We start from the raw sequence: 11,357 nt of genomic DNA, 5'->3' as shown, positions 1-11,357 counted from the left end.
ATACATACATACATACATACATACATACATACATATATACATACACATATAGATCGATCGATCTGTAGGTAGGCAGGCAGGCAGACAGACAGACAGACAGACGATAGAAAGAGAAAGGCAAAAATGTTAAAAATTGGTCTAGCTGAAGGGTACACGAGTTCATTGTATTATTTCTGCAACTTTTCTGTAGGTTTAATTTTTCTCCAAAATAAAATATATGTGTGTACAAAATAAAATATATGTGTAACAAAATAAAAAATATATTTTATTTTGTTTGGGGATTAGGTATCCCCAAACAGGACTTTTCCCTCAAGGTGCCAATGTGTGCAGACTATTTATTCATTACGAAGAGAAAAATACCCCTTTTCAATGGAGAGCTCTGGTGACTACTACCTTTACCAAGGGTTCAAATTTTGTGCCACTCATGGTGGAACAACCTGACACAATTTGCTACCTGAAATAAAGATATAAAGAACATAGCACCACCTCTGAATCTTCTTGCCAGACATGTGTAACCTAAATCTAATCAAGCCAAGCCTCTAGTCTAGACATAGCTTCCAGGTTATAGAAAATACAAGGAAAAAGGAGCAAATTAAATGATGCCATGAGGACCACAAAAATCCAGGATGTGAGATATTCTACAAAAGGACAATCACAAGGGTCAAGCTGATAACCCCTGAAGCAGTGATTACTCTTAACATCTCAAAAAGAGATAACCAGACCCTATTATGTCTCCGATGTAATGCAGTCATTGTAAATAGCACCACCTATCTATAAAGTATTTTTGCAAAAAAAAAAAAAAAAAAAATCAAACCTGGATCTGATCAACAACAGTTTCACAGGAAAACACAGGGATGGATGGACATATTAAACCATGGCATGGGACTGCAATTGGAAAAATCTACAGTGTGGGAATTCTATAAGACAAATGACCGGATTTCTTCAGCAAATAAATGGCAAGGAGGAAATTGGAGAGGAACTGTTATAGACTAGAAGAGGCTTTGGAGATCTATCAACTAGATGCACAAGTGGAATTTGGGTCCTGATTTGCAACAAATAAACTGTAAAAAAAGCATTAATGACACAAGTGGGGAAGTTGAACACTTACTAAATATTAAATGATGGTAAGCAGCTATTCTTAATTGTTTGGCATGATAATGGTGCTGTGGTTATGTTAAATAACAAAATACTTATTTCTCAGAGATATACTGAAATATTTGTGGATAAGATTATTTAATGCGTGAGACTGGCTTTAAAATAATGTAGTGAAGTGCAGAAGGGAGATATGGCAGTATGTCTAAAAAAGGATTCACCATATGCTGACAATTGTTAAAACTCAGTGAAGGATACTGAGTTTAGCATTTCATTATACCATTCTGTTATACTATTCTTTCTATATTTTTATAATGGAATACATTTTAAAAGTCAGTGTTGTAAATAACATAGTGAGAGGACCAGTCTGGACTAAAAGAGACATTAACTAAATACTATGCATGAACCTAGATTGAATCCTGGTTCTGGGAGAAAGCTATAAAAGGCATTTTTGAAACCACTAGGACAATTTTAAAATGGAATAAATTATATTATGGAATTATTGTAAACTTTCTAGGTGTTTTTGCGGTGTTGTGTTTATGTAGAGGAATGTTCTTACTCTGAATAGATGCACACTCAATATTTGGAAATAAACTATCATGATGCCTGCAACTTACTTTGAAATGGTAAGGGGGTGAAGGTGGAGAGAGAAGAGAGAGAGAGAGAGAGAGACAGAGAGAGAGAGAGAGAGAGAGAGAGAGAGAGAGAGAGAGAGAGAGAGAGAGAGGAGAGAGAGAGAGAATATACAGCAAAACAGCAAAACATTAGCAAAATGCAGGATACAGGTGTATCTAAGTAGGTAGAAGAACATATACTAGTGTTCACTGTACTGTTCTATGGATTTCAAAGTCTTCATTAAAAAATTGGAGTAATAAAGGTGACATAAATTAATTTCCCATTACTCTCCTTCCCCTTAAACTACTCTATTTTTCCTTGTGAGACTTAACATCAGCTGACTTTATATTTTCCGTCTATTTGTAATTTTTTTGTCACATATCTCCCCGGCTCCCAGTAGGATGCTTGGAACTAGCCTATCTTGTTCCAAATTGCATTCCTAGTGTCTAGCATGAGATCCAGCCCATGATAAATGCTAATTGAATAGATGAATACACTTGCTTCTCAACTGGAACTTCTAGAAAAATCTCATGGTTGTCTCCCCTTTTTAATCAACCCTAAATCCCACCTCTCCTCAATGTCTTCTAAGAATTAACCTTTTCTTGTTCTGAACTTTTATACTGCTTTCAACTTGTAGTATTCCATAATTTTGACATTCAAGGGAGGGGTCCCATGATGTGTCACATGGTGGAAAGGCATCAGAGATAGGTCTTGACAGGTGAGCAAGTTTACAGGAAAGTAGTAGCAAAGGAAGCCCAGAAACCACACTCACTTGGATACCCTAGTTAAATGCAGGGTGGTTATCTCGATTCCTCTCTCTCTCTCTCTCTCTCTCTCTCTCATTTATCAAGAATGCTCAATCATCAAGTGATGTCCACTTCGCTTCCTGACTTACTCAAAAATCTAAACCCCTTATGCATCTTTGAGTCCTCTGACCCAGTAAAGGCTAATTCTCGATGCCTGTCTCACCATACACCCCCAACTCTCATCTTCCTGTTTTAGAAACTGGTTATTTCTAAAACCCATACTGGACTATATCCTTCTCTTGTCAAAAGTCTTCCATGGCTCCCTGCTACCCACAGAAGAAGGTATTCACTCATAGCCTAACATTCTTTACAATGTGATCGCTGCAAACCACGCCTGCCTCACCTTAAGTCCCAGGTTCACACAACAGCCTTGAATACCATTCTCTATAAGGACAGAGTCAGGAGCCGGGGTTGATGAGAGGGAGACAAATATTCCCAAAGATAAAGGTTTTTCATTATAGATTTGCTTTTAGTAACTGAGAGTTAGGTTAAAACAATGCCAAAGGTAAATTATTCTTGTTGTTCTTTCTCCTTTCTGGCCATTTTTATAGCGGCTCTGGTTCTCCAAAAATAACCTTCTTGTTCCCTCTTTCTCTCCCTCCCTTCCCCTTTCCTTGCTCTGTAACCCAGCTCTCTCGCCTCCCCGCTGTCCACTACCTCAGCTTCAGAATTCTTAGAGCACAGAAGGCAATGACCACCTACATTCCAAGCGACATAGAAACACTCTAGCTTTAGAACAATAGTGTTTCAGGACCACGGAGAGCTGCACACGGGCCACTTCGGTCTTACTTGCTTTCTGGGGTCTTAACAAAGGCTGCGAATACCATCCACACACAATGCCCTAATCATTCTTCACTTGAAAAATTCCCCCTCGCCCCTTCAGTATCATCAACTTGGATGTCACCTCCTGGAATCCTGGTCACTCCCACCATCCTCCCCTTTTCCTCGCATTCCCCGAATTGTCCCAATCCTTCATCCATTCTACAAATATTTCAACATGCACTTTGTACCAGCAGCTCATCTAGGCTCAGCAGATACAAATAGGAGCATATCTGTAAAGGCCTTTGCCTTTTGGAGTTTACATTCTGGTAGAAGGAGACAGAAAACAAATAAGATGACTGATGATAGCAATAAGTGCTACAAAACGAATAAAACAGAGAATTGGACAGTAGAGTGAGGGCAAGGCAGTATTACATAACATACTGTTGTCAGAGAAAGAAACACTAAAAAAGGAAAGATTGGGTCCTTTGAAAATCAGGGGGAAGAGACTTCCGAGAACGGAGGGCTAGTGAGTGTAAAAGATTCAACCTTTTCAAGGAGTAGCAGGAGGCCAGCGTGGCTGAAGTTATAAGCAATGGAAAGAGTGTCAGTGGGTTAGGAAACGAGGTCACAGATCTGAGCGGTAGGCAAATCATAGAAGACCTGCAGGCCAGCATGAGGAGTTTGGTTGGACATATTCTAAGTGCAGTGGGAATTCATCAAAGCACCAAAGGGATTTCAGTGGTGTATAACAAGCTTTGATGGATGTGTAGTTGGGGCTGTTTTATGGCTGACTGCACGTGGACTCTCATTTCGAATCCAGCTGTGTTTCCAGCGTCCAGCCCAGGGCCTGGCATTTTGGATGCCTCTATAAATGTTTAATGAGTGAATAAATGAGCAACACATAGGGCATGTTTTTGAGAATCAGGAGTTAATATGGGTCATACGCAGAAAGCGTGACTCTTATAACCTGGAAAAAGAAAAATCAATGTCACTCCAGCCTCCCCACTCTGTCTTTCACCAATCATACTCAGACAGTCATCTGGTTCTATTGATTCTCCTGTCAATATCCTTCTCTCTCAAAGACATCCTGTCTCCTTTATCCTGCCAGCCCCAGCCTCAACTCAAACCTTATCTGCTATTGCTCGGACCACTGTACAAGTCACCTCTTTGGTTTGCCTGTTTTCCTCTGGTCCATCTCCAACACAGTTCTTTGAGGGATGTTTAACATCCTTTCCTTCCCCTGCCCCAACCCTTCCCTTGCTTTAACCAGAACTGAATGTCAACTCCACCATTTCTCAGACCTCAGGTAACTCCTGTCTTTCTCTCTAAGTCTTCGTTTCCTCCTTGAGAACATGAGGTGTTTGGACAGATCATTCTGTTCCAATATCTAAGATATTAGTACTATTTCCATCCTTTCTTCCCTTTAAATTTTTTTTTTTCATTTCGATGATTTTTACTTATAGTGGAGCAGTTTAGTGCCATGGTGAAAGCCTGGGTTGGAATCCTGCTTCCACAATGGAGCAAATTAACCTCTGATGCTTCTGTTTCCTGAACCAGAAAATGAGAATATAATTGCATGTGCCTTACAAGGTGAAGAAAACGAAATAACTTGATTTGCATAAAGCACTTAGAACTTCCCCAAACCACGGCACTCAATAAAATGTTTATTATTATGGTTGTTGTTCTTACTACTACTATTTATGTTTGTACGTATGCATGTATGCACATATGTATGTATTTAAATCTACCACGTGTCAAGCAGTTATTGTTATAGACTAGGCACTCAATTGAGATCTTCACACCAATGATCTAGAACAGAGGTTGGCAAACTACAATTTGTACCACTGTGTGTTTTTGTATGATTTGCGAGCTAAATAAATGTGGTTTCTACATTTTTTAATGGTGGGAGGAAAAAACAACAAGAGAATATTTTATAACCCATGAAAAATTACACTGAATTCAAATTTCAGGGTCCATAAATTTATTATTGAAGCACAGTCATGCCCACTGCTTCACCTCTGGTTGCTTTGGCACTACAACCCTTCAGCTCAGAAGCCTGAAATATTTACTATCTAAAGTTTGCCGATCCCTGACCAAGATTTGTTCTTTCGATAACTTCATAAATGAAGGCTGTAGCACATAGAGTATGTGGTAGGGTTTGAACCCAGGTCTTTTCAGGTTTACAGCTGCATGTGTCATGAGCCTCTATACCCCAAAACCTTCAAAGTGCATGACTGAATAGCTTGGGATAGGGCTCATAAGTCATAGCCCATGAAATGAACTAGAGAAAGGAGTTCAGGAAATGGGGTTCAGTTCTGTTCAAATTTCTCTATTGTTACATTGGAGGCCTAACTTCCAGCCCTGACAGCATCACTGATCCTTGTCTTGACCTTGGGAAGTCAGATTCTGGTGCATTGGTGTGAGCATGAGTTTTGCAATGAAAAAAACAAAAAACAAAAACCTTGATTCTAATCCCAGCTCTGCCACTGACTTGCTAGGTTGCCTCTCCTGCTTCCACTTCTGTGTACCACAAATGATGGGATTTTCCTTCTAATGCTTTGGGTAAATTAAAGTCCCCATGCTACCTACTCTTGCCCCACTTTCTCTCTCTCTAGGCCACTATTTTTCCATCTGAAAATGATGAGACCTTTCGCTCTGACACTCTGGGATGGTGACATTCAATGTGTCTTAATTTAGCTCGGTGTCTGGCTCCACATGCTGTGCTTCAAGTTTGCACGGAGGTTGCACCCTGGTTTCCCTGGAAAAGATCTCATCGGTTCAGGCTGGAGGCACGAGGGAGGCTGAGCCTACAGAATGCTGGGTGAGGAGCTAGGAGGAGACTGGGGAGGGAAATTCAAAGATCTATCTTCACTATTTGCAGAACCTCCTCTAAAAGAGGAGCCGAGTGGGGGCCCCAGGTGACAGAATGGAAATGAGATGTACAGCAGTGTTTCTTCATAAAATACCAACTGTATTAAGAGGAACTGAATGGAGTTTAATTAAATTATGTTGAATTAATTTGAACTGAATTGAAGAACTGAGTCAGAATGGGTGGGGGTGAGTAGGACAAGATTGATGGAGTTAGAGGTGTCAGAGCTGAGTTGATCGGGGCTGACTTGAGCTGAGCGGACTAAACTGAACTACACTGAGCTGCAATTTGGAAGTGGGCAGCACCTGAAAGGACCCTACTCCAAAATTCGGGACACTTGAGTCCTTGAACACCAGCTTACGCTGGGGTCTTAGGCAACTCCCTGCACAATTCTGGGCCTCAGTACCCCCATTTTATCAAGTGGGTGCCAGTAATAACTCTCAGGCAGAGATGTTATGAGAATGATGTGAGATAACTCATACAAAAGAAAAAGAACTGTAAACACATACTGAACTCTAGCTAATGACATACATAGCGAAATATCTAGGGTGAAGTATATTGATGCCTCAAATAACTTTGAAATGCATAAAAAATAATAACATAAATAATAATAAAGTAGACTGAAGGATGGGTAGAAATATAGATAGATGAACAGATGCAGGACAGAGCAAGTGTAGTAACATAGTATTGGCTGACCATAAGCACTGGGTACATGGGCGTTCGCTCCAAAATTCTTTTGCCTTTTCTGTTTGTCTGAAAATTTTTTTCAGATAAAATGTTGCACAAGAAATAAGCCTCATAATCCGTTAATTGCTAAAATATCAGGAGTGGTTAAAAATACAGCCTCTGGAGGCGAAATTCGTGAGTTTGAGCCCCAGCTCTGCCTCTCACTGGTTGTATGGCCCTGAGCAAATGACTTCATCTCTCTGAGTGTTTGTTTTCATATCTGTGAAATGGGGCTATTAATAGCATTTACCTCACAGGGCTGTGAGTATCAGAACAGAGCCTGGTACCCAATTAGCACCCAGCAGGCATTTGCTGTGGTTTGGTCTTGTCAATAACTTAGTGAAATGGGTGCTGCTATCTCCACCTCACAGGAGGAGGAAGTGGGGCTCAGGGAGGTCCTGCAAGTCCTCTAGGTTATACAGAAGGGAACTGGCTTTCTTAATGGAAGAGGGACCACAGGTTCCTAGAACCTAAAATGGTCTCCCAGCCCCTCAGTCCCGTCCTTAGGCTCACCGGACAGGATGAAGAAGATGCCAGAAACGAAGGCCAGAATTGTCCTCTGTGGGCGGATGTGGCCGATGTTGCTGATGACGAAGGCGGTGAACACGAGGAAGAGACTGACCATGGGGAAGGGAGTGGCTGTCCGCACTGTCTCTGGGGGAGGGGAGAAACAAAGCATGAGGAGGGTCTGAGGAGGGGGACACCACTCGCTCCCCTGACCTCTCCACTTCTACCCCTCAGGTGGCCTTGCCCCTTTCCACAGACCCCGAACCTTTCTGACACTGACACTGCGGACTTCACCCCTCCGCCCAGGCCACACCTCCTTTGACGTGACCTACCCGTACTGTTGGCTCCACCCACTGCCTAGGCCCCGCCCCTTTGACCCAGTCCCTCCTCCTTACCCCACAGCTCTGCCTTCTTCCCAGCCTCCACTCCTTCCCATCCACTCCGCTTCTTCCCTGATCCTGCCCTTTCTCCCAGGACTTGCCCTGTGATCCTGCCCCCTTGTTGCCTAGCCCCCTCTGCCCCCGCTTCCCCTCACTCAGAATGTTCTCCGTGTTTTCCGTCACCAAGTTGATCTCCGGTTCAAGGAAATATTCTGAGGCCACGCAGCGACCCTTTTCCCGGCCTGGGAGATGATAAAAAGGTAGGGTTGGGTCGGAGGCTCCAAAGCTCTAGTGAGGCCGTCAGGGGCAGGACACACAGTGGGGAGACCCCGAGATGGAGATGCTAGGTTTAATCCAAGGGTTACGGTTTGTACCACTCTTGGGGGATGGGGAAGGGGGTCCAGGAGCCTCTCTTCTCAGCTGCCCTAGAGGCCCTTGGATGGAGGAGGACAGGCCTGGAAGCTTGGGTCCCAAGTGAATAGGGGCTGTGGGCCAAGACTCCTGGATCTCTAAAGAGGGTAAGGGGCGGGAGGTGGATTCCTAGAAGGGGAGTTTCTGAATGACAGAAGGTGTAGATTTTTTTTTAAATTTATTTATCCTGCCCATTCAGAACCAAAACTGTCCAGCAGAAAGTTCTGAGCCTTGACTACTGCTTCTAAGGGGGACTGGTGCGGTTCTCCAGGGATTAGGAACCTGGAGATGGTGGCGGCACTGGGCTCTTAGATCAAGGGTATAAAGGGCTAGAAATTGGGTCTCCAGGTAGAAATTTGACTCCAGCAGAGAAACAGGGTCAGTTTCTGGATTTCTGGAACTCGAGGGATGGGACTATGAATAAGGACTCTCGGGTCCCAGGGACAGTTGCGTGCGGGGCAGGCGAGGTCTGTACCTGCGAAAAAGCAGACGCGCCAGAGGCCCGCGTGCAGCGCCATCTTGACCTCCGTGGTTTGGTTCTGCGGCAGCACCGTCCCCTCCTCCATATACAGCCAGTAGTCTGTGCTGACCGCGATACCCACAAGCAGCAGGCCGCAAGCACCAAACACGCTGCTCAGCAGGGTCAGGGCGCGGCTGCTGCAATGACTCATTCTCAGCGGCGGGGGGCGCCCTGCGGGGCCTGAGAGACGGGAAGCTGCCCTAGAGAGATCCGATGGGACCGGCTAGCGTCCCCAATCCCATGCAACCACCTGGAGCACTGGATTCAGGCCAGAGACACCGATCCCCAAACACAAACCTCTCAAATCTGACCTCTGCGTCCTGACCCATGATCGCATCACTGGATTTGAACCCGTGGCACCAACTGTTGACCCTCAACCTCAGGACTCGCCTTCCCAAAACTGACACCTGTGCTCTGGCTCTCCATCCTGATCAGAGATGCCACACCAGACCCCCAACCCCAGGGGAAGCTTTCCAGCCATAACTTTCAGCCCAGATACACAGATTGAACGTTGGCTCCAACCACTGGGTGCCAAATATTATGACTCTGACTAGAAACTCAATATCTAGATTCTCAAACCCAGAGCCAGGCCCTCCAGCCCTAACTTCATGCCCTGACCTGAGACCTTGAGAGCAGACACCGGACCCCACCAGAATCCCTTAGAAACTATTACACTGATTGGACACTGCAACACTAGGACTAGGCACATACCTCCTACCCTTACTCTGTGTCCTAATCCAAGCCACCAGGCTTAAATAACAGACTCCAACAAGGGCCTGTAACTTCAACTCCGAGCCAAGACCTAGGTCCCTGGACTCTGAATGCTGGACCTTCCACGTTGGATGCTGAGCATGTGAACTGTGTAGAAACCCTAAACCGGGCCACACAGTCCTGACCTCATGCCCTGACCTAGCACCTGACCCCTTTCCTTTAGATTTTGTCTTTGAATAGCACCCAGAAATCCCCCACATGGGTCACTAACCAAGTACCCTAACCCAACACCATGGCCTCAAGCCCTTGACCTCAGGCCTACCTAAGACCTTGAGCAGAGGCCCCCACCTAAGTTTAAATCCTTAGAATCTTTTCTTGACCCTTAACTCTAACACCAAGACCTTGACCTGTGACCTTATAACTCTGATCCTGTGCCTTGACCTCAATTTGGTACCCCAGTCTGAGATTGTGGCCCATGACCCAGATCCAAGATTCCAGGACCCTAATTCCCCCCACCCCATATCCAGGTAAGCCCCTGAACCTGGTATGCTGGAGCTCCATTCCAGGCTGCTGGACCCCAAAACACTGAAACCCAGAAACCTGGAGCCAGGATTTTAGATAAACTCTGGAATGTCAAAACCATGATCTGGTGACAACCCCCTCAACTCAGCCCCCTAATCAGAGCACTCCAGTCAAACAAGTGACCCCCTTTTGAACTGAGGATCGGAGCTCTGAACACTAAACCCCAATCAGGAAGTCCAGGATCCCATCACTCTCAAGATCTCCAAGTCCCTACCAGAAATTCTGGACTCTAACTTCCTATGTTAGGACTTCCGATAACAGACCCTCTTCAGCACCCAACCTAGAACTCTCATCCTCTAACACTGGCCCCTCAAAACAATAGATCACAGCTGGGGCCCCCAAATTCCAATCAGCAGTTTGTAGATTCCAACTGGGCTTTTCCTCATTCATCAGCCTTCACACCCACCACTTACTTTTCCCTAAACCACACAGTCCCATGATTTGGTTGACTCAAAGTGGGATCCCCATCATATGTCAACCTGAGACCTCTACATCCCTGAATACCAGAGCACTCATCATCTTTTTAACTATGACCGTTAAGACCCCTCAACACTCCCCTGGCAATGCAGCCAAGACTATAGAGACCCCACTTTTTTTTTTAAACCAGAATGCTGGTAGCCTTAAAACTCTGCCCCACTCCAATAAGGACAATAGGAGTCCGAGACAATGTTCATCATCACCCCCATCCCAGCATCCAGTGCCCCGACCCCATCCCGTCCCCAGCCTCCTGGAAGACTCAGAAATCCAGTCCGCCAGAGCGCCGACCGGCTTTTCCTCCCATCCCCCGTCCCAGGGCTCCAGGGCTTGACTGCCAGCTGCCTGTCCTCCTTCCAGGCTCCTCCGCTCAGGAACAAGCATCAGCAACCCTGTAACCCTGGCTGCCTTAGTCCCAGGTAGCTGACCGCGGCTGGGACCTGGCCCATTGTCACCCATGTCTCTTCCCCTTTGGAAGCCTCCTCTCTTCCTTGATCCGATTGGTCCTCACTCTAAATGGCCCCTCCAGCCTCCAACCTTTACCCTTCGGGACGCCCCCACACTTCCGCCTGGAGCCTACCCCCTGGATTCAGGCATTCGGATCCCCGCGGTCCCCTTCTCCGAGTCCCACGTCCAAACTCCTTCTCCCTTCAATCATTGGAGAGACGCACGTACCCTCCTTTCCGGGGACCCTTTCTCAGACTCACATCCTGCCCTTTGCCCGCACCCTCCCCCAAGACCGCCTCCATCAGGGACTCGGTCTGCACCCCCTGGGCCACAGCCTTTTGGACTCAGACGTGAACAGCACAGTGGCCCCACTCAGGACCCTCGGACTCCATCCTCCCGGATTCCCTAGGCCCTAATGTTCCTCCATTCGCCACTGCCTCCCGAACTCGGGCGTC

At 45.6% G+C, this 11,357-nt stretch overlaps 1 protein-coding gene across 1 annotated transcript in view; it reads right to left on the bottom strand.

Moving 5' to 3' along the window:
- The window catches only part of CACNG7 (calcium voltage-gated channel auxiliary subunit gamma 7), a 14,056-nt gene extending 5,123 nt beyond the window's left edge, over positions 1 to 8,933 (bottom strand). Inside the window, exons 1-3 of the mRNA XM_011385636.2 lie at positions 8,644 to 8,933; positions 7,913 to 7,999; positions 7,384 to 7,524 (exon numbers count right to left, since the gene is read on the bottom strand). Of these exons, the coding sequence (XP_011383938.1) occupies positions 7,384 to 7,524; positions 7,913 to 7,999; positions 8,644 to 8,839 (424 nt within the window). The 5' untranslated portion in view covers positions 8,840 to 8,933. The remainder of the gene's footprint in view (positions 1 to 7,383; positions 7,525 to 7,912; positions 8,000 to 8,643) is intronic.
- Between the last annotated feature and the right edge of the window lie 2,424 nt (positions 8,934 to 11,357).

This window comes from Pteropus vampyrus, unplaced genomic scaffold (genome assembly GCF_000151845.1).
Source record: "Pteropus vampyrus isolate Shadow unplaced genomic scaffold, Pvam_2.0 Scaffold745, whole genome shotgun sequence".
Lineage (NCBI taxonomy): Eukaryota > Metazoa > Chordata > Mammalia > Chiroptera > Pteropodidae > Pteropus > Pteropus vampyrus.
Note: the sequence above shows the minus strand (reverse complement) of the source record. Positions and strands in the feature narration are given on the sequence as shown.